The 23,425-nt window shown below is 34.7% G+C and overlaps 3 protein-coding genes and 1 long non-coding RNA gene across 13 annotated transcripts in view; 2 read left to right on the top strand and 2 right to left on the bottom strand.

Annotated features, from left to right (window-relative positions):
* The window catches only part of LOC149026534 (uncharacterized), a 32,788-nt gene extending 32,047 nt beyond the window's left edge, over positions 1 to 741 (bottom strand). Inside the window, exon 1 of the long non-coding RNA XR_016173147.1 lies at positions 704 to 741. This is a non-coding gene — a long non-coding RNA (uncharacterized LOC149026534). The remainder of the gene's footprint in view (positions 1 to 703) is intronic.
* On the bottom strand, positions 716 to 9,646 carry LOC149026533 (uncharacterized). Its single transcript, XM_089153260.1, has 6 exons — positions 9,625 to 9,646; positions 5,876 to 6,575; positions 5,654 to 5,778; positions 5,463 to 5,557; positions 5,155 to 5,361; positions 716 to 802 (listed from the first exon to the last, which is right to left on the bottom strand). Exons 1-6 carry the CDS (start codon positions 9,644 to 9,646, stop codon positions 758 to 760), a joined length of 1,194 nt encoding a protein of 397 aa, XP_089009386.1. The 3' UTR covers positions 716 to 757.
* A 459-nt stretch (positions 9,647 to 10,105) lies between these two features.
* On the top strand, positions 10,106 to 15,445 carry LOC149026532 (V-type proton ATPase subunit E). Of its 2 annotated transcripts, XM_089153990.1 has the most exons (6): positions 10,106 to 10,431; positions 11,631 to 11,731; positions 11,927 to 12,083; positions 12,654 to 12,850; positions 13,986 to 14,085; positions 15,090 to 15,445. In XM_089153990.1, the coding sequence occupies exons 1-6, from the start codon at positions 10,330 to 10,332 to the stop codon at positions 15,123 to 15,125; spliced, it is 693 nt and encodes a 230-aa protein (XP_089010116.1). In that variant the 5' UTR covers positions 10,106 to 10,329; the 3' UTR covers positions 15,126 to 15,445. The 2 variants fall into 2 exon arrangements, with proteins under 2 accessions (XP_089010116.1, XP_089010119.1); XM_089153993.1 differs by lacking the exons at positions 13,986 to 14,085; positions 15,090 to 15,445 and having other exon boundaries at positions 12,654 to 12,854.
* Positions 15,446 to 16,940: 1,495 nt separating this feature from the next.
* The window catches only part of LOC149026531 (putative LRR receptor-like serine/threonine-protein kinase At1g06840), a 40,185-nt gene continuing 33,700 nt past the window's right edge, over positions 16,941 to 23,425 (top strand). For 2 of the 9 annotated variants that reach the window (XM_089153951.1, XM_089153984.1), the window contains exons 1-5: positions 16,941 to 17,064; positions 17,189 to 17,345; positions 21,528 to 21,678; positions 23,115 to 23,186; positions 23,338 to 23,409. In XM_089153951.1, the coding sequence (XP_089010077.1) occupies positions 17,240 to 17,345; positions 21,528 to 21,678; positions 23,115 to 23,186; positions 23,338 to 23,409 (401 nt within the window). In that variant the 5' untranslated portion in view covers positions 16,941 to 17,064; positions 17,189 to 17,239. The other 7 variants (XM_089153955.1, XM_089153966.1, XM_089153960.1 and 4 more) reach the window with 7 other exon arrangements.

The raw sequence follows: 23,425 nt of genomic DNA, 5'->3' as shown, positions 1-23,425 counted from the left end.
GGGGGTACAACAAAACCCAGAGGTCGGCTAAACGCTACTTTGTGATTTGTTTTGAGAATATGAACCGTTATTAAGTCGGTGCTTGGTGTATTCTAAATTTAAGCCGCCTTGCATGCTTCCGTTTTTTATTTTTTACTATAAAAAAACAATTTTCCTTGTTTTTACAAGATGACTGTTGCGATTCTTGAATTGCTCGGTGTTGTGGCTGGAGAAGACAGTAGCACGTGACAAGTGGCCAGAGGGAGACGGCAATATAAGGGAGTATTTTAGTAATTTAGTTTAAGGGATGGCATTTTCGTAATTTGACTTAAGCTTTTGAATCACTAAATATATTAGTAAACCAATATTTAGTCAAGCAATTAAAGACCCACCCTCCCACGGGAAGGTTCTGGGTTCGCACCCACTCAGCGGCATGTATATATAAGTAATATAGTTCCCACCCCATAGTAACAAGCTACCTTTCCAAAAACAAAGCATACTTTGTGATGGAGGTAATGTTTCAAATTTTACCAAATAAAATACTAGTTTTGGATAAATTATGAATAAATTATGTTTTATGCACTATTAGGTCTTCAAAGAAACCTAAATGGTTTTCAGAATAAACACGGTTATCCTTGGCAATGGCCCAACAGGACTCAGTCACCACTAAGCCTCAGTGTGGCCATATTTCATGTAATGCATGCATCAAGAGTTCTATTCATACCTCGGGTAATGATCTGCAAAAACCATTTTTATTTGTAGATCTCCTTGTTGTTGATTAAAGAGAAGTTTTCTTATAGCCCAAATTGCTGCATTGTAGTGGCTGAAATGGCAATGAAACATTAATATTTAAGAGGGGTTTGAGAATCCTCAAGTTGCTAAACTTACGACAAAAACAAATTCACCCACACTTTTATGTGATTGAAAATAATCTCAAACCTTCTTTAGCGAACTAGTGGCAATTAAAATACCACATATAATAGCACTTACTTAAGTGAAGTCAATTTTAGTTTTGGATATGTTATTGTATCTGTTATAATTAGTTAAGACTAAGTCAAGTGGCACCGTTATTCAAAGAACCCAATTCCATTAGTTTCAATGTTGTCCAAATGACAAGGTGACCAAAGCGATCCGGGCCTGCCTAGGCGATAGAGCGGCTTTTATGTGGCAATAATGCAACCAAAGCGGTTGGGTCAAAAATTTCAATACGACTACTTTTAAACTATTTTTTAATACAAACATTCTCTATAATAAGTTTTAAAAAATAAATAAAAACATTAAATAGTCACATTCATCAAAAAAATATAAAGCATTCAATAATCATAATTATGAACAATCATAAAAAACAAAAAAATAAAACACAAACATAAATTCATCTCATTAAGCATCATAACAATGACTATGTACTAACAGAGCAAACACGATAAATTAATAGATATTATTATTCCGATTTATAAGTCATTGTCCACTAAATGATTCATTGATTCTCGATGTTGAGTATGACTCATGCTTCACATTTTTTTGCCGACGGCACTGGGTTTGGGGAGGCCGCCCGGTAGGGGTGTGGGTGCAGCGCCCCCAAAGCTTGTAGAGATCCTATGTCACTTTGGGCATTGGAGTTCCTTTGCAATTTGGGACTCGATTCCGAAATGACTAAGCTATTAAGTTTATATACGGTTTTATATAATATTTTTTATTTGAAAAACAAAGAAAAAAAAATTATATACAAAATGTCAAAAAAGCGTATGCTTTTAGTCTATAGATGGCAATAAGGCACACAAGGCAACAAAGCGGGGGGGGGAAACGCGTCAATAATACAAAGCGGTTGAAAAACCGCTTTGCCGCCTAGGCGGAACACTGATTAGTTCTTAAATAGCACCTGTCATTTAAATCAAAACTTGTTAAGAAACCAAAATTCATGGATAAATTATAAATAGGTTTTCCATTTGCATTCAATCTAGCAATACACTTGAAGAAAGAGCCTATTTTACATGAACATTGTAAAAAACTGGAAGCTAATCAACAACATGTGCATTAATAGGATAAAAATAACAAGCGATATTTTCACCTATATAAGCATAAAAAGTACAAAGCAAAAACAGTGAAGAACAAGCCTCTCCCATATGAACATGGTAAAAATTTGCAAGCCAATCAACAATGTGTGCATTAATAGGATGAATAATAAAAGGGGGTTATTTTATATATATAAGCATAAAAAGTACAAAGTAAGAACATACCCCAACACAGATCACCTTATTGTATCCTAAGAAGTTGGTGTGAACCAGATGGGCAGAGATGGACTATTATGTTCATTAGAAGTTAAGTCCAAAATGATTCTATCAAGTGATGCGGCCCTAATTAAGTCCAAAATGATTCTATTATGGACTAACTAATTAATGTACATCAAGTGATGCGGCCCTATATCAAGTAGGATCAATTAGGAGTTAGTCTTCCAAGATCTCAATTCAAAAGGTTAGGATTTTTGGGTTTAGGGTTTCGGCAATTGATTGGGGTACACCAGAATATAGGTCATATTGGTTGGATGGGGATGAAACTTGTACAAAACTTGGTCAATGAAATATGAAGATTATCCTAAAGTTTGAGACTGTTACAATGGTTACATTGGTGTAGATCTGAATTTGGTGGTTTTTTGGGAGTATGAAAGTTCAAGAAAGGGATTAATAACTGCAGATTTTGGATGGTATTTTGATGTATCTATTGATTGGATGAAGGGGATGATAAGTATAGGCTATGGGATGGATTTCTAATGCATTCCAATGGTTAGTTTGGGCCAGCAATACGTTTTAATGTCTAGGGTTTAAGAAAACGAAAAATGGAAAGAGAAAGAGTACTTGAGGATTGGAATTTAAAGGACTAGAAAAAAAAGAACTCTTTGTTATTAAAGAATAGCCTTCAGGATGCTGGAATTAATTCTTGAACTTTTTCAGAATTTTATACAATCTTGAAGCTTCTTCAATGGAGATCAAAGGGGACAGCTTAGGGTAATCGTAGGAGAGAGACGGGGAATTAATAAAACTAACTCACAAAGCAACAATGCACAAATAAACTATTACTAATTGAATCATGGGCTCAATCAAGCAATTATATGTAGCCACATTGGCTGATATAAGACTTAAAATTAATAGGCTAAAAAAATTTAAAATAACATATACCTAAACCCCACGACTTTAGCTGTTTTTGTAGGGGACCCCCCCCCCCGCCACCTGACCTACACCTAATGGTGCTGGTGTGAGGAGGAATCCCTACACCTGAGACAGTATTTAGACAACTAAACTGCATCATGAGGTCCCTGACAAGGTCTATTTAATTAATGTGTATCACTCTAAACAGGCCTGACTTAATTTAAACCAAAACAAATATCCTCTTTTTGTAGATGGGCTAGACACTAAACTTGTGGACCCATAGAATAGGCCCATGACCATATCAACATGTGAAACAAAAGCCAGCACCCATATCTGTCAACGTAGGTTGGTTTCAAAGGAAAATGTGCGAACTTGGTGCCAGACTTGCATCAAGCATTCTATACTTAGCATGGAACTTGTTGAATTAGTGGTTTTGTACTTCCAATACTAGCTAGAGTGTAATTAAGAACCCAATCCTGCCAACAATTTCTAATTCATTTTCCATTTGTAACTTGGAATAAGTTGTTAGGCCTAAGGCCTCACAATAGATGCGACCCGTCATGGGGGCTGAGGGAAAACTCAGGTTATCGATTTTTGCTATTGCAGGCTGCTGCCTCCTCCATTGTGTGACATTATTCTATTTTAGTGTGTAATATAGTTTATGTGGGATTGGTCAAAACAGTTGACTCCTTGAGTTCTGGGAGGTACTCAATCAAGCTTCATCTTCATTAGTTTGAAGAACACACACCCCATTCAATTTCAGATTCAATTGCAAGCAATCCATTCTAATGACTCAGAAACATCAATCTACAGGTATCAATCCCCACCCCAAACTAAATGCTCTAAATCTGAAACCCTAACTTCACCTTTTGCTGTTTCTTATGGAAGGTTGGAGAAAGGAAACCAAATATATGCAACACTAATGGAAGATTTGAGAAGGGAAACTGAATAAATATTGCCTATTCAGTTGGCAATGGCATATTCAGCTGGTATGTCCTAAGGTCATACCTCCAAGTTTGTACAAGTGAGGAAAATATTGCGCATACTGTTTATAGGTTGTTGGCATTTCATACTTTTCAGAATGTGATTCAAGAACACAGGTATGAGCATTCATATAGTATGTGTGTCGGGCATTTAAAATAATCCTTAATTGTGTTGTGAAGACAAGAGAAGAAAGAGGGAGAGACCGAGGGAGAAAGAAGAGAGAACAATGGGAAAAAGGGTTGTGCGATAGAATATGTATTCTGCTGTACTAGTCAAAACATCTATGCATGTAAAGTCAAAACAGAACTATTAACCCTGATAGGAAATTTACTAAGACAAGAATACTAAAAACTTAAAGACATAAAATAATTAAGGAAACAAAGATAGGGGAATCCCCCCAACACCATTGAGTTACATCATACATGATCACTACAAATGTCTTGTATGGATCATGTCAATTATTTATCCAGCAAAGCTTTTTGTGTTTTTCTCCTTATACCTGTGACGTCCCTATTGCTGCAGGTATACTTGGTTCATCTTGATGTGCCAACAAATTGATGCTATGGGAACACTCAAAACCCTATAGGATCACACCATTTGGCGTCATCTTGACCCCCCACCCAAGCGCCGGGGGGGGGGGGGACTGAAGCATAGCCACCGTGACAACTAATGAGTTCCACAGTGCAAGACGCCAAATTTTCGTCACACATTCCCCACCACCAATAACCTGGAGACTCGAAGATACTGTTAATAGCTACAGATATCACCAACTCTCTTCTTTTCTAATTGAAGGTAACAGCAGAGATCTATGTTCACATTTTTTTTCAGGGAAATGAAGTGTTCTCTTTGGTCAGCCTAACAGGTGGAAATAAAATGGCAAACTTTTTGTCTACAGATGCTGTCTCATGCAGTGCATTGCTCAAGAATACAGCATCTATGCTTCAGCAGGTCAATTAAATTATTAATCACAATATTTTCTGGTAACCACTATTTTCATCCACAAAACTAAAGCAGAAAATTTGCAAAGCAGCACCATTTTAATCATTACCTTTCCAGTGCTTTCAAAAGCATATGGTACGAGCTTCCTAAGAACTTCAGCAGATCCCTGCACATTAACCTCATCATCATCAGTACCATCTGATTTCACTTCACTGCTTGCATCATGTTCATCCTGTGACTCTGATGGAAGCTCTTCACCCAGTTCAGCATTATCATCATCTGACTCATTCTCTAAGCCCCGGTCTTCACCAAAATCCTGCACCAAATTTCCAATTGATGCCAACTTCATATCATCTTCATGCCAACAAGAAGCAGAGATATACATAGAATTTCAAAACAAGTAATTTCATAACTTACATAAGGTGCAAGAACACTGCAGTCAAGAGTCAGCAAGGGGACTTGCAAATCCCGTGCAAGTGCCCTAACTAACCTTTCTTGATAAAGCTCAGTTCCTGCAGGGGAAAATTCATGATTCAACATTAAATCAGTGCAGCTACTCAATTGTAAATAAGGAAACAATAACTGAAAAGAATGGTACGCTGGGCAACCTGGGACACTCTGAAGTAGTATTCTCCCACTTGAAGAGTCCAAGCGGGAACCATAAGACACAGCAAACTTCTTATGTCTCAAATGGGAAGCTGCACATTCTACCAACAGGTTTTTGGTATGTTCACTGCCACAAAGAATGTAAATATACTGGACAAAGCAGCAAAGCTCAGGGATGAAACAAAAAAGAAACTATGAAGAATAGGCATGGTGCAAATACATACTTAATATAATATGGAAATGTATCCAATGAAACTGTAATTTTGTCCCATGGAACCACCCTCCTCAAAAACTCATTTTTGAACTTTTCCAGTTTGGATATGAATGGAGACTCTTTTTTACTCTCAACGGACAATCTCTCATTATTTAGCCACTCTTTCTGATCTTGCACCCCAAGCCGAGCATGCTCATCAGTGTGCCTCACATCTGTCTTGACCTTCTCCCGCCGGATCTTCCCCTTTTCAAAGTTATAATCTTTTGCTGGTACGTGTTTATCTTCACTTTCATTCCTTCCATCACCTTTAGAACTATAGAACCTCAATGCTGTACAGGTTAAACAAGTATCAAACTTCTCATGGTACCCAATATAACTACTTGGGCTAGATAAACCTGGAAATGGAATCGGATTTACAGTTAGTTTGTGGACAAGACCACTTAGGCGAGGGTGGTTTCCGGATCCAGGTATAACTGTCTGGAAAGTATATCTGTGATGCGGGAATTGCCGCTGGTTTGGCCTATTCAAACACTTCGATAATTGAAGCGTATAATCCCATTTTTTTACTCCTACAATCGAATCTCCTTGAATACATCGCAAAGTTGTATTTCCAGCTCCAGACAAACTTAGGGCAATTCTGAAAGCTAACTCAACATAAACAACGAAGCAATTCTGAAAGGCTGAGATCCATGAAAAAGTAAGAAACACACCTTAAGAAGCTTTGGCTATGATTGCTTTAAACCCATACCCATTTTTTCTTATCGTGAAGGATTAGAGGTTTCGACTTGTTCCATGATAAGGTTGGGCTTTTATGGCGGGAGAGACTGGATAATCTTTTCAACTTCCTTCTCCTCCTACTCCTTTTTAGGGTCTTTCTCGCCTGGAAAGAGAAGCTCCAGTTCAGTTCAGACTCCCATTTCCCTCTCTTCGTCGATTAGATTCCCGTTTTATAAGCGGGACCGATTCGTCTTCGTGTGGGGTCCTCCAGACTTTTTTTAATAAAATATTAGGTCAGATCTTACAAAATATTTATTCTATAAAATATTGTTTTTACTTATTTACTTAAATGGATTTTATTTTTGAAAACATATTTATGAAGTCCCAAATTTTGTAATTATTTTTTCTTCCAACTATTATATTACATAAATTACTTTCAAGTCTTTTCTATAAAAACTAAATTACTCTCAAGTCTTTTATATAAACATTTGTAAGAATCACTTATCAATTCCTTCAATCTCTTGGCAATTCTATGACTCGTAACATTTTGTCTTTTGTAGCTCTTAGTCATTCAATCATTTATTAGTTTCATCATTTGCAATCAAATATTTAAAAATAATTTGGGTAGTTCATGATAAAATATTAGTTAAGTGAAAAAAAAATTATCACAAAATTCAGGATTTGATAATTATTTTCAAAAATAAATTCAATTGATTAAAAAAAGATTAAAATATCTTATTGAATAAATCTTTTATAAATTCTGGTCTCTTGAAAACTGTTCTTTTTTTTTTTTTACTTTCATTTAAATCCTTTTAAGTTTGGTTTAAGTCATTTTTAATCTAAATAAAATAGCAGTTTACATTGCCTCCTTTTAGGATATTAGAAAAACTAATTTAAAATATATCATATCTATACTACTATCTAAAAGGAAAACATACAACACTTCTGGTATGTATTTTAGTTGATCAAACTACCCCTATGAATAGAAAGGTGCCTGCTCATAAAACCCTTGGACAACCCACCCCCAACCCTACAAACCGAGGCGCCTAATCAATGGGCAACAGGACCAAAAGATGTACCCATCCACACTCTCGCCCGCTTAAACATTCACCAAAACAGTCATTTCAATAGGTTTATTTGGATCAGTTTTGGGGCGTATGTTAGGCTACATTCGACAATTGAAGGTTGAACAAAAGAGGAAACTTCAACACAAATATTTCCATGCACTTTTCCTTTTCATTCCTGTTAATTTGAAGGGAATATTAATTTATATTTTTGACGTCAAAGTCTAGAGTTGCATATTCCTCATTCCTGCTTTTGTTGGGTTTTTTTTCCCTTTCTTTAATAGTGAACGTTTGATTGCTTTTGATCAATTTGGTGGGCTTTGTTGAGGGTATTTCAGTAGGTTGAAGAAATCAAGCGTGACAAAAGTTCAAGGGGGGACGAGTTGGAGGCAAACTTCACTGCAGTAGGCATCTAAGCAACAGTTTGTATCTCCACATGTAACATATGGTTCCCAATAAACAAGTATAAGGAAGAAGTTTGAAAGGAATTTTTTTTTTTTTTGCCCAAATGCAGTTATTTAAAAGAGAAACCTCTAGGGAAGTTACAACCAAAAGAGTCAAAATACAAAAGCCAGTGAATGATATGGGGAAGTGAAACAAAGGAAGATTGTGAATAGGTAGCATGTGAAGCTAGTTTATCAGCAACACTATTCCCTTCTCTAAGGGGATGTAAGAAGGACACTGACTCAAAGTTGTTCCTCAGAAGATGGATATCATCAATGATGTGCTTAATTCTCCAAGGGATAGAAGAGTGGTTGTTGCAAATGATGTTGATAACAGTCGCATGATCTCCCTCAAATATCAGATTTTTGAGGTTATTTTACAGGGCCAATTTCATAGCAACTCTGATTGCTTAAACTTCAGCTTGGAGAGCTGAGAGATGAATTCTATGAGAGGCGAAGCACATGATGAACTGACCGTTATGATCTCTAGCCACGCCTCCTAAACCAGCGATGAATCTGCCATATTGAAGCTTGATCGAAGAGCCATCAATAATGAATTTGATCGAGTTTGTGGGAGGGGCTATCCATGAAATGTTTCGATCTTTCAGACTTGATCTAGACTTAAGATTTGAGAGATGTAATTCCTTGTTTAGATGCCAAGCGAGCCACCAAGCCTGTCTGGGATTCTTGTATTCTTTTCCATGTGCTGCTTTGTTGAATGCAGCCCATATGATCCAAAGAGTAATGATGTGTAATGTCAATATCTTTTCTTCAGCTGAGTTTCTTTTGACTGAGCTGATCCACTTAGAGATTTGGTCACTGATATCGGTTGAATGATTCAACCAGCAAATCCTGTAATTGCTCCAGACCTGTTTAGCATAATGACAAGCCAGAAAAATGTGATTTGAATCTGCAGAGTTATTTGAACAAAAGGGGCACGTATCCTGGATCTTGCATCCCCTGTTTTTCAGAAGATTGGGAGTGGGGAGTTTGTGATGCAGAAGCTTCCATATGAATTGTATGATCCTTGGTGTCAAAGGTAAGTGCCACATTTTTAACCAATTGATGTTGCTGTCATCATGTAAATCTGAGCTAAAGAGTTTATAAGCGGAGGCAACAGAGAAATATCCATTAGAAGTTAAGTCCAAAATGATAGAAATCTCCATTAGAAGAACGTGAAAAGGGTTCAACACTATTATGTTCTAAGCGAGAAACACCTAAATCACATCAATTATTGCTTAATATTCATCATTTCCTCTAAATCCAAGGTAGTCAAATGCTAGGAGGGAGAAGCCAGTAGTTGCGCCAACAAATAGCATTTGATGTTGAATATCAGCATAAGAGTTTTTTGAATGGAACCATAGATCCGAAATTAGCTACTATAACCACTTATTCAATTGGAGGAGAAGTAATGCTAGAACTTGTTTCTTTTGGCTGGGGACCTAATTCCAACAGTACAAAGATAATAGTTGTGTTTTATGGCATTTAGTTTTCCATCATATACAACCAAATTTTCATACACGAGATTTATCTACCACAAAGTGCTTTGTACGCCATATCCCCAGATCTACAAAATGCTTTGTGGTTTCTCATATAAGGAGCTAAGATCATACAAATTATTAAACAATATTGTTTCCATTGAAATTGGCTAGTAGCAACTGCAAATGTAGTTAGTTTGAAGAAGTTAATATAGGGTTTGTAGAGTGGTAATATTTACACTTCTGAGTGGAGAGGTCATGGGTTCGCAGACAACAAAGCTCCCTCATGAGGATATAATCGAGGTGCGCACAAGCTGCCCAGACAACCTCGCATACAAAAAGTAGGTTTGGAAAAGAAATAATAATAATAATATTGATATGTCGGTAGGAAAAGTAGAACTATGTGGAACTTCCTATCCTATTGGCTATCATTAAAAAAATCTGCGCTTGCCACTTTGTTGTGGGTCCCAGTGGATTTTCGTGGATGTTTTTCCGGATAAGTAGTAGGTAGCAGTTAACTCCGATGGTTACGAATCGACAAGGATACGAATGATACGGACGTAAATAAATGCATCAGTCATCCGATAAATTTTCCACGGAAACTAAAAAATAATAAATTACTACGCGAGGAACTGAACAAAGATTTGATCGATTAGAAAGAAGTTTTAGGTTAGGGAAGGAATCTGTTGCAGGAAAAAAGCTCCCGTCGCTGATTCTTTGTCAATTACCTTGCTGTAAAACCCTAGTTGAATTTGAGAAAGGATGAATGACGCAGATGTCTCCAAGCAGATCCAACAGATGGTTAGATTCATCCGGCAAGAAGCAGAGGAGAAAGCCAACGAGATCTCTGTTTCCTCTGAGGAGGTATTGCTCCTTTTATTCAGTATATAATATAATTTATTCTATTGCTTTTCTCCTCTTCCACGTTTCAACTCTTTAGTTTTATTAATTTGATTAAATATTCATCCTTTTAGTGTAATTAAATAATGTAGTTGTTGTCAAATAATATCGAAGGAATAGCAGTGTTAGTACCTTGTTTGACTGTTATATTCGATCTGTCAATTCTGAGTTGTTTGAGGATCCAAACATTTAGTACCCATCATGATATCCACCATTTTATCTATTGGAAAAAGAAAGAAAAAAAAATATATCCACCATGTAATTTATGTCTCTTCAATTTAATTCGTTCCTGGTGATTCGTTTTGATCCGTACTTGTTGACAGAGTGGAATTCGGCAGATGTAGAATGTGAAGTTGGGGGAGAAAAATAATTAATGTGGTGTTTGTAAAGTTTAGCTTAGCACAAATATGCCATGTCTGCGTGTTAGCAGTTATCGTGAGGGAGATTTAGTAATTATCTTACCCACATACATTCACTAAGCTGAAGTTGCTTATTGGCTGTAAGTAATTGTTTTCATTTTGGATTGGCCAATTGTTCACATGGCATAATGGTCGCATGCTCTTTGGGAGTCCCTTTTTCAGAGAAAGTTGCTAAAAATTGTATGATTCAATAAACCATCCATGTTTCCACCTATTCCTTCTTGCAATTATGGTAAAAATATGAATGTCAATCAAGATAAACCCCCTTCCAAATGGTTTTGTAGTTTAGTGTGAAAAGATTTCATATTTCCATTCTAGTAAGCAACTAGCCAGTTGCCCATAGATGAAAAAAGAAAAAGAAAAAAGGGAGGAGGCTATGTTCCGAGTTCCTACCAAGTATTTACTAGTCTCATTACTTGATGTTGTAGTTTGATATTCGACAATGAACAAGACAGTTGACGCTTGATGATTGAAAACTCAATCTCAGCATTTATAAATCTATTGTTGCAGCAATCATCATTTAAATCTTCAAATTGTCGAAGATTGTGATGGAATAGAGTAAATCATATATGTTACGTAACTGGTATGTCTAGGTAATGACTTCATATCAGTATATTGTAACTCCACTGCGTGGTTTGTTTGGGTTTTGTATCCGTGGGTTTGGACATGGTCTATTCCATGATGACCCAACTGTAAATATTGCTTCTGATTGAACCATTTTTTCTTTTCTTCTCCTCTTTGCAGGAATTTAACATTGAGAAGTTGCAATTAGTTGAAGCCGAAAAGCGAAAGATTAGGCAAGAGTACGAGCGCAAAGCAAAACAAGTGGAAGTTCGTAAAAAAATGTGAGTCCCACATTCTCTTGTGTTAGGCAGTTGTTTTGACCATAATTTTAAGTGTCAATAAATGGAGAAATCTTTTTGTTTTCAAAGTAAAGTTTGTTAGCCATGTGGTCAGTTTTCTTTGTTTCATGCGAATGTACCATACCAATGTTTTGTCAGTTTTTCTCTGTTAATGAAATGAGAAACTTCCAAATGCAGTGAATACTCAATGCAGCTGAATGCTTCTCGTATTAAAGTTCTTCAAGCACAAGATGATATTGTGAATTCCATGAAGGATTCTGCCAGCAAGGATCTTCTGCGTATTTCAGATGACAAAAGGACATACAAGAAGCTTCTCAAGGATTTGATTGTTCAAGTACCCACATTGAATCAATTTGGTTCATTTTCTGATAGATAGATATATGGTAGTTTATGGATGTTACATCAAATGGAGGTGACTCTTACTGCATAGAGTTTATGGATTCTATCAGCTCATTGAAGACATTTTATAGATCACCAACCCAAGCAAGGAATACCTTTCTGAGCCATCTAACCAATTCCTACAGTTGGCAGATCTCAATTAGGATTTTTTGTATAATCACTTCTAGAGAATGGGGGCTTGATGCTGGACCTTCTGTCTGCTTGCGTATAACATGACTTGTTTCTCAATCTTCCATTCCAAGTTCAATTTGCCTCCATTGAAAAGTTTTTACTTTCCCACAATGGTTAGCCCAATTAACCATCAACCCAGTTGGACTTCTGTGATCAAGCTGACTCTACTAAGCTGATGTTGTTCAATTGCAAACTTTGAGTGTCAGCTTTTTATTTCTTTTTCTACTCCCAAACTCTAAACCCCCCTGACTCACCAAAAAAGTAACTAAATGAAGAAATTTTTATGTTGTGTGATCCTTGTACTGATTGGTTGCCTATTCCTTGCAATTTCCAGAGTTTGTTACGTCTGAAAGAGCCAGCAGTGTTGTTGAGGTGTAGAGAAATGGACCACAAGCTTGTTGAATCTGTTGTAGAGGAAGCAAAGCAAGAGTATGCAGAGAAAGCCAAAGTTCATACCCCAAATGTGACAATTGATGATCGTGTATACCTTCCACCACCTCCTAATGATGCAAATTCACATGGTCCATCCTGGTAAGCTTACCACTTGAAATGATTCTACATGTTGTGAGGCTTAAAGGAGGAAAAAAGGAAAAGGGGGGGGGGGGGGAAGGGGGGTACATTTATTACAGGTAAAACTTAAAAGAGTTTGGAACTATATTTGAGGAGAAATTACTTTTCAGAAATAAAACAGTCGTTCATGAAGCTGGCAGTGATTAGTTCTGATTTACCATTTGAAATTGTACACAACCAATTTAATTAACTTGTTCTAGAGGACAGATTTGTAGGAGGGTCTTTAACTATCTGATATGTTGAATTCACGGGAATTTAATCCTCCTGTTTTGTGATAGATGAATTGAATTAGATCATCTAGAATTTTCTAAATTCAGGAGTGTTCTATTGCAGTGATTCTGTTGGATCTCCCAGTCAAATTACTCTATAGGCTTCTCACTTTGTTGTGTATGGAATACTTAAATCTCCACCTTTCTTTTTGGCCTTATTTTTTGCTTTTCATGCATGCAAAACACATTTCTGCCTTTCTGTACACTAGGATGAGTTTCAACATTGTTCTCTGGGAATGCCAATTCAAATTAATCATCCCCCCCCCCCCCCCCCCCCCCCCCCCCCCCCCAAAAAAAAAAGAAAAGAAAAGAAAAGAAAAGAGAGTAGTCAATTCAATTTATTCTTCTAAGCCAACCTCCAAAAAGAAAATAAATAGAATAGAAGATTGGTGAGTTGATTGGAAGTACAGTAAAAAAAAAATTCACAGTTTTTTTATCTAAATTTTTTTTTTTGGAGAACACATTTATTGTTTTTACAGCAATGGATATAACAAAATAAATATATATTAAGAAAGAGAGACAAGAGACATTAATTTTTTTGTTGTTTTGTTTTAAACAGAGTTATTTATATACATTGTGCATTATAATTCCTTTAATGACCTTTCATAAGCAAATATAACCAGTAAAGGAACAAACTGGTCCAACTCGATCAACTATTGGACTGACTTGGGTTAACCTAGCTGCGCATTCTTGTTGCTTTGGGCATATACCCTCAATCAATAATGGTTGACTGGTCAATATGAAGTCCAGCATTTACTCACTGATGCAAAGCTGAGCTTGATGAGAAATTGTATAAAATTCTAATACTTCTTTTAAATGATTGACAGCTCTGGAGGAGTAGTGTTGGCTTCACAAGATGGGAAGATAGTCTGTGAAAATACACTAGATGCAAGGTTGGATGTTGTTTTCCGTCAGAAATTGCCTGAGGTAATTATACTAGTCTGCAAAAATACATTAGATGCAAAGTTCAGTGTTGTTTTCTGTTAGAAATTGCCTGGGGTAATTATGCCTAGTGACTTTTTTGAGTATTTAAAACTTCGCTGTTAAGAAACTTCATCAGGACCCTTTATTACAAACAATGGCTAAATGCAGAAAAGTTCTCTAATAACAAAATATAAAGGAACTATAACGGTGCTAATTGTCTGAAGGGTGGTTTTCTCATTCATAATCTCAGAGTTTCTTCAGCAGGCTGGGTTTCATTAATGGAAATTTATTGTTGAAATCCCATAAGCAAGGAGGCAAACAGTTTATGGCTAAAATATATACATTATTAGTCAAAGAATCTGACCTTATGTCAGTGGGCAAAGTTAGCTGATGCATCAAATTGTGTCCCGGGTTGGTCAATAAATTGATTGCCTAGGTGGGATGCAAGTCGCAATAGGTCTGCAATGGTGAGATGTATTGGAAAGAGAAGGAAGAAGGGGGAAGTAAAGACGATGGAAATCTCTTGAACAAATAAACTCGGCTTCCTCTGTTCAATTGGAAATTGGTATCCTATAACAATCTATTTAAAGGAAATGGAAGACAATTCCTAGTTGAAAACAAAATCCAAAAAACATAATCCAAAGGAAAGTCTAGAAAATCCAGAACACTCTCACATGGGAATACTAAAACAGATAGAAGATAAAATATATTACTTAATTAAGTCCAATTCTTGTTGGACCAAACCCCATTGAACTGGCTCTTTTGGGGTTGAACTGGAACCGATTGAACTGATCTGATGCTGCATCAGGTGGTGATTGGCTTGATTGTGTATTTGTTGCTTTAGTACTATATTTGTGTCATTTAAAATCTTGGATTTTCAAGTTTCAGAGTGACTAGATTTTGTCGGTCATTATTTTCACATTCTATTGCTTTGGAGCTTGATATAGCTATTGTAAAGTGATCACATATGTCATCTATTAAGAGTCATACTTTCTTGATTCATGCAGATAAGGAAGCAGCTGATGGGACAGGTTAGTACCTGATTGCATGACCCAGATCCTCATCAACCCATAATAAAATGATGGTCATTTTCTCCTCTTTTATGGTTTGTAACTTATCCAAAAAGGAAAGGATAGAAGGCTGGACCAAAAACTTGGATGGTTTAAGCATCAGTTTCAGTCCAGGAGAATCCATGTTGTTTATGAAAGTATGAATAATCCTTATATTCTCAGTTCTATAGTTAATTTAAGCTACCATCCATCATTGCACTGTCCTTTACTCGTATACTTACGTTTGGTGATACCCCTGACATTCAAAAAACTAGTAGAAGGATCATCTGAAAACTTGACAGGTCAAAAACCCATTCCTGCGTTTATAAATTCTGATGAGTTACTGACTCTTGTAGAAATCATTGAAGAAATGAGTTGGAGCAAGAACATTAATCCATCTTGACATCACAGTGGAAAGTTGTCAGCGACTATGAAAATGAAAAATCAGGCTGAACTGCCTTCAGGACCTATGGTTAAGCTGCTCTTAGAAAAGTTGTTTGTTACTCGTATGTTAATCTTATCAATCATGCATGGTTTCACGGATTTTGAAAGGTGTACGCAAGGCTCTAACCCGCAGGTACATGGTTAAATGTCATTTGCTCTACCAACTGAGCTAAGATGGCTACATTGAAATTACCTTGGAACATTACTATTAGTTAAAGGGCCAAACATGATGACACATCATCTTCAACGGAATATTGTGTGGATTTAGCTTTTCATTTGACTGCTTAAGTATGCCTAGCATGGTTATATGTAACAGAAGTCACCATACTTGCCGCCCGCCCCCGCCAGGAGGGGGGTGGAGGTAGAATATCGTGTGGATTTAACTTTTTATTGACTGCTTAAGTATGCCTAGCGTGGTAATATACTAATGTAAAAGAAGTCACCATACTTGCCCGCGCCCTGCCGGGGGGTGGAGGTGAGAATTTTCACCCACAAAATCAGCTCATTGAGGTAGTTTTAACTTTTAATATTGGTTCATTCAGTTTACAATCACTTCATTGTAACATCTGTTTATAGTTCTGTATTAAACTAAAGTATGGAAGAAAACCCCAATTAATGGAGAATCAAATGATTTCTCTACAGTGCAATTTGATCTTATTAGTTTTAGTTATGATTTCATTTTGACATCCTTACCATGGGATGAGAGTGAAAAAACAGTAGCATCATTTTCATAATTCATCTAATATAGATCTATGGGTTGTACAGAAAATTTCTTTCTTAAATGTTTTTGTAAAGGAAGAGGATTAATTAAACAACCATTGAAGGGTTGCTCAATTGATGATAACTAACACCTTTTAGTGAAGGCGACACCGATTCAATGTACCTGTAGCTTTCTGTGATATATGTAATATCATAATTCCATTTAAACAATTTATAGATATATTTGGTTTAAATCATTTTTATTTCAGGCGGCTACTTACTTCCCTTATTTGTTTTTCAGCTTTTTATAGAAAAAAAAAATCTTTGATTTTTTTTTAATGGAAAAAGATCTGTGAATTGGTTCCACTTCTGAGCTCCGTCTGGACCCAATTCCAAATTATTTAATTTTGTTAAAGCCATTTACTTCTGCAGCACCTTGTAGGTGTTTTTGCACAAAACCAATCAAATCCAAGTCAGTTTAAGAATTATTAAAAAAGGGAAGATCCATCCATCCAAGTTTAAGTTAATTTAAGTAAATAAATGAAAACAATAATATGAAGAATAATTTAAAATCGGATTAACGTGCCTCAGTAACCGCCATGTCTACTTGGTCAGCATCACCGATTTAAGAAAGATACATATATTTGCTGCTCAAAACGACGATCTCATTTGAAGTTGTAAGTTTCCTTGGCTTTTTATTTTTCATTTTCCATGGCTTCAATCTCAATCTTTAGCTCTTCAGAGGAAAGCATGCTGATCCTTCGCAACCTCGAAGTTCGAGTTTACTCAGGTAAGAAAAGAAAGAAGAATGACTCCTCCATCTAATTAGTTCTTCCAGATTTTTCAGTAGCATTATTACGACAATCAACGAGGAATCCTCCATTAATGGTTCGTTGAAGACTTTGTCTCTGCAGATTAGTTTGATCTTGAACAAGATTTTTGCCGTTTTCAGCTTGAGATCTGAGATGTCTGGTTTGCTCCAAGGTCCGATGTTTACAGCCACAGCTCTGGCTGTTTGCGTTTGTTGCTTATCAGTTCTTGCTGGTGCGCAGATTACTAACCCAAATGAAGGTTGGTGGATTTTTTCGTTCTTCTCTTTTTTCTTGGAAAGAAATGTTCGAAAAGGTTGTCGTTTTTATGTTTTGGATTTCTATTATCGTTATTCTGTTTCTTGTTTCTCGTCAATCACAGAAGGTTCAGTGGTTAACTATGTACAGAGTAAACAAATAGAGACAGATACAGAAGCAGTTAGATGTTAAATAATATTTTAATTGAAAATTAAGGGTAGAGGAATTAATATACAATATAATAATTAATAATTTCATTAAAAGTCAAGACCAATGTTACTTTGTTGTGATCTTATAGATTAGATGGTTACCCAAAAAAAAAAAAAAAATCTTATAGATTAGAAGACTGCACTCCTCTTATCTTTTTATTATGTATTTAAGAAGATGTTTATTTAGTCCACTATGTCTGCTCAAAGATGGTCCTATCTTGTTTATAAAAAATTAAAAAATTAAAAAAAAAAATTAAAAAAAAAGTCTTATCTTAAGAGAAACATAATTATTCGAATTAACTTGTAGTTTGGAGTTATCGCCATCTCTTTTTTTTCTTCTTTCCTTTGGGTAATAACATCTCACGATTGCTTACTTATATATTAAGTATCAAAATCACATGATATAGCTGTAAATTATTTATGTGGAAATTCACTCTGAAATAAAAAAATTGATCGTGCAAACATTATCTTTTATTTTATTTTTTATTTTTTGATACAACATAATTTCTTAATTTAATCATTGGCTTATCAAAAGAAAAAGAGGGAAAAAAATGTTACTTGAAGACATTAGAAAACTATGTGGTTGTGGTTTGTGAACCATAGTCATAAAATTTGCAATTATGGGGTGTTTTTGTGGTAAAGAAATCTTTTTATACTCTTTTTGAGTTATAAATGAAACATAATCTTTCTACTTAATTTATAATTATTCTTACTCTCCTCTGAAAAGCTTTACCTATGATTTTCATTAAAAATAAAAATTAAAATTAAAAAATAAAAATAAAAACCTCTACTTTTTCTTAAGGGTGTTAATTGCATTTTTAAACCATTTAACCATACTGAACCGTTCCGTCTAAAACCTCACCGTTCAAAATTCAAAAATCGAATTTATTTGGTATAGTTTTTATTTCAGGTATTCAAAATTCGGTATGTATCGAATTGATATTGTACCAAATTAAGGGGTATAAATGTGATTTTTACAATTAAATTACTTTACCTTTACCCTATCCCTAATTTCCTGTTACAATTTTTTGTTTCGTCCTTTGCTCTTCTTCTTGGATTTTACTTGTTTTATCTCTATTAATTAATTTACTTGCTTTGTCTCGGTTAATATTAGATTCTATCAATTGTTTGATCCTAATTTCATTAGGATCGTAATAAACTAATAAGAAAAATGGCATGGGTTCGTTTGTACAAAAATTGTACTACACTGATACTTGTGTTTAAACCATTTTTCCACATTGATTTAATATCGAAACGTATCAAATTGCTTTTGTAAATACCGAAACCGTACCGTGTAAATTTGATACAGTACGTTTTGGTTTTCGGTATTCAAAGTTAGTATCGTACCAAATTACCGAAACCATACCAATTGACACCCTTACCTCTCCCCCATGATATTTTAAAATAGTCAAATTAATTTTTGTTTTTATCCTTTAACCATATTCAAACATTTTCTTTACATTTTGTTTATATATTTATTTCATTTTTTTTTTAGGGTCTATTTGGTTACATGAGTTTAAAGATTTCAAATATTTAGAGATTTCAAATCTATGAAGTCATAATTTATAAAATTAAGTGTTTGGTTAACCGAATATGTGGAATGAAATATGTGGATTCATCTATAATTTTGTGAATGCGCAAATGTTTAGCGTTTTTACAGTAGGGATGAAATATATGGATTTCACCCATACCCATAAATCTACATATTACGTTTTTAGTGTAAAAAGATGAATCTTTAGATTTCATAAATTTAGAGATTTTCACAACCAAACGGGTGTAAATCTTGCATTCATGAATCCATATATTTCAAATACCTGGATTCATGTAACCTAAAACAATAGACTATATGTGGTTAATTATGCTTTTATTTTTTTTTTCAATTACTTACGATTTGTTTGATTATATTTTACTTTTTTCCCTCGATGGATTCTTATGAAAGAGTAAACAATACAAAAATATATCTAATGGTGATCAATGGATTTCAAATAAGGAAATAAAAAAATACGTCTAGTCATAATTATAGAGAGAAAAATAAAAAGAGGGAGAAAAAAGTATAAAAAATATCCACTATTACTACAAATAAAAGAGGAAAAACAAAATACAACAAAAAAAAAATAATAAAATCAGCAACAAATTCAAGAGATGAAAATAAAAGTTTTTTTTTTTTTTTTTTGAAAAATCAGACAAATAGATTGTATTTTAAGATGTTACACTTTACAAGAGCACATTTACAAACCTTATTTATATATTATATCTGCCCTCTCCATATTTACATACTTTCTTAATGTATACTAAGATCCTAGGAGACCTGTTGTATATTTTAGAGGACAAATGATCTGAGAGACCATAGCAACCTAGACCAAGGGATATTCTAAAAGATTGCATGGCCCAAATTTGGAGGTAGCTCGAGCAAAAGATAATTTGATCATTTAAAATATTAAGAGATAAAAGAGATAATATTCAGTACTCTTTTGACACAATAAGAGTTGACAAATTTAAGAGAAAAGGTAAGAGTAAATAGAGAGTGAACATAGGGTAGATCTTTACCGAAAAAAAAAAACATAAGGTAGATTAAGAAATTTTCCCATGTTCCTTAAAGTATAAAATGTGAGGCAATCATCATAGGGTTGTTGGATTAGTAATAACCAATACCTCTTAGTGAAGCATTTGTGAGTTTAACTCCCGGGATGATTATCTCATATCCATATTCCCTATATATAACAAACACTTTGCTTAATTTATTTAATTTTTTTTGAGTAAAAAGTTGATCAGATGGACAGATTTTATGAAAGGTTTATTCAATAAGATATTAAAAAAAAAAAAAAGTGTATTCAAAATATTTTATTTTTGAAGATAATTGCCAAATCTGAAATTATGTAATAAGTTTTTAGCCAACTAATATTTTAGCATGAATTATCCAAATTACTCTCAAGTATTTTATATAAAAACTTATGAGAAACACTTGCCAATTCATTTAACTATTTAGAATACCAACATCTTATCATTTGTATTTCTAAGCTTTCATTTAACTCTTTAGGACAACAACATCATATCTTTTGCATTTCTAAGCCCTCTTATCATTTGTTATTTTCATTATTTGCAATGAAAGATTTGATGGTAATTTGGATAATTTATATTAAAATGATAATTTACAGAAAAAGTTATCACAAAATTTGAGACATGATAATTATTTTTCTAAAATAGAATCCATTTGTATGGAACATTTTTAAGAATATTATATTGTGTAAATGGTTTCTTATAAAATTTGACCGCGTGGAAAATAAATAAATATAGAAATAAAACAAGGTAAATATTAGGGTAAGCCCAAGCGTCGAATTAAAAGACTTTCCACCTTCTTCTCCCGCCCAAAATCGAAACGACGATGAAATTGGAGTTGGAGAATTTGAGTAGATACAGGTCCAATTATATTTCAGCGATAGTAAGTAGATTTTTTAATTGTTGTTTTTATAATGGATTATGTGTATTACGAACAAAACCCCTTCTCTGTTACGTATTCACATATCAATTGCATTTTTCTGTGATTCTGTAAAGGAATTTCAATTTACAAATTTTGTAAATGAATAATTCCTGGTTCATTTGCTAACCATTTTTCCGAGAAGTGAGTCTCGAGTATTTCTTGCGCGGAATTGTAATATTTCCAAGAGCGATCTAGCAGATGGGATCAAAGTCGGTTCAGGTATCTTAAGGCATAGATCTCATCCATACAGCTTCAGAGTTAGCAGGTTGCTATTATTTGTGTATATATACTGATTCGTAAGGGAGGTGCTTTTAAACTTGAGAACTGTAAAAATATTTTCTCTTCAGTTCAAAATCAAAATATTTGCGCCCCATTGGTAACGGATTTCAAAAGCAAAATACCTATTATTATTTGAAAACTGCTCCGCCCCCCCACCTTTTTATGTTAAGATCTTCTTGTCAGTCGTGAGCATAAAGCTAACGTTCTTAATAATCTGCAGTCAGCACATTGTGGGACATCAAGAGAAGTTTGATTGATCCTATGAACTATTTAGCAAATTGGAGGCAGGGAGATCCATGTACATCAAGTTGGACAGGAGTCGTGTGCTTTAGTACAACAGAGGATGACGGATATCTACATGTTCAAGAACTGTATGCTTTCAGTAATTCCTATCTACCTGCTTTTTTTTTTTTTTTTCTTTTTCATTGAACTTATGGGCATGGATTTCACTAAGAATATGGATTGAGGAGGTTTATTTTTCTCTGTTATTTTTATTACTATGGAAATTGGTTTTGCTCCCTCCACCCACCCAAAGAAGATGTTAGGATTAAGTTTGCTTTGAAGTTATGAGGAATTCATGTATGACAGAAGTTTTCCTGATTCTGTATTTAGTACAAAGATGAAGTGTATCATTTTAGATACGTCCTGGTTACAGTTACAGATTGTATTGCCTCATTCAAAAGTAATGTAGTTCTTCAAACAGGAAAAGCTTTGACTTCTGTAGCCAGGCAAATCCATAAATATTTTCATCCTGAATTCCAGAAAAACTTTCCCTTGGAAGGGTTGTTTTCATTCTTATTTATTTATTTATTTATTGGGGCCCAATCCCTCTTTTTTACAGGCCCATGTCTTGCTCCCTCTGTAAAGGCAGGGTTTTATAAGTTGTTTGTTGCTTTGTTTGTAAACAGACCCACTCCTCTTTCTCTTTTCCCTTTAGTGATGATTTTTTTTTTCTTCTTTTTTCTAATCATTCAAAAAGACCTTTTTGTATCCTGAAATCTTGATATCCTGTGCAGGTCGGTCAACCGGTTCTTATGTACAAGTAAATGTCCTATACAATATTTAGATATTTTGATAAGTTTCCATTACTAAATGAGCAATGAACTGCTACTTCAGAGAATACATGGAGGACAAAAAACCTGTTTCCTTCCCCCCCCTCAACCGGCTCTCTGGATGAGAATGTGCAACGATTGATTTATACAAGTGAACTCTTCACCAGATATTACTATATTTGTGTCTGTTTATCACAGTGAGAAACTATTACGGTCTCAAAGTTGAGACTTGTGGATTGTGATACTTAATAAACTTGTTATGATAGTTTTAGATTTGTGGTAGGCAGGGTAAAAGGATTAGTTCTAACCCAAACTAGTGTCTTTGTTAAATGTAGCTGCATATAGGATACTGCTTAGAGTATTCAACATGTTTTGCACCTGCTGTTAGAAATGCAAACTTGGGTAAGTGCAAGTACATTCTGTTTTTTTCATCTCATTTTTTGAACTTTCCAAGTTAGGAATCCGTTAAATATATTGCCAATTATCACAATTTTTAAAGAAAATAGACTTTTCTGAGGCGGACGGCAAACCTACTCTACTTGTATCCTGAGAAAGTGGAATCAGCTTTCTGATTCAGCATTGAAATTTTCCATGATGGTGTGGCATGGATGTAGGTTTACATGAATTTTTTTTGAATGAAGTGCTCCTTTAAAGTGTAGAATACTAATAATTTTTTGGACTGAAAAATATAGCTCTTGTCACTCATTTTTGAATGATATTTCAACTTTGCTCTTATAGTATGATTTATTTTTCAGGCAACTGTTTAATATGGATCTTTCTGGAATCTTATCACCACAGCTTGGTCAATTATCACACTTGGAAATTATGTGAGTCAGAACACATCTTTACTTAACTTTCTCTTTGTAGATGTCTATTCTGCACATGATTGTCACTCTGCTTGCATTGTTTATCACAAAACTGTTACTCTTTATGTTGGACTCATTAGTTTCTATTTCTTTTTGGTTTTGGTTTTGGAAGAGATTTTATGTGGAACCAAATTGGTGGGAGCATACCAAAGGAGATTGGCAATATCAAATCACTGAAGCTCCTGTATGTTAACTAGTTC

This window comes from Hakea prostrata, chromosome 1 (genome assembly GCF_041222555.1).
Source record: "Hakea prostrata isolate BN-2017 chromosome 1, UWA_Hpros_2, whole genome shotgun sequence".
NCBI classification, from domain to species: Eukaryota; Viridiplantae; Streptophyta; class Magnoliopsida; order Proteales; family Proteaceae; genus Hakea; species Hakea prostrata.
The sequence above is the reverse complement of the archived record's forward strand: the minus strand, read 5'-3'. Positions and strand labels throughout refer to the sequence as shown.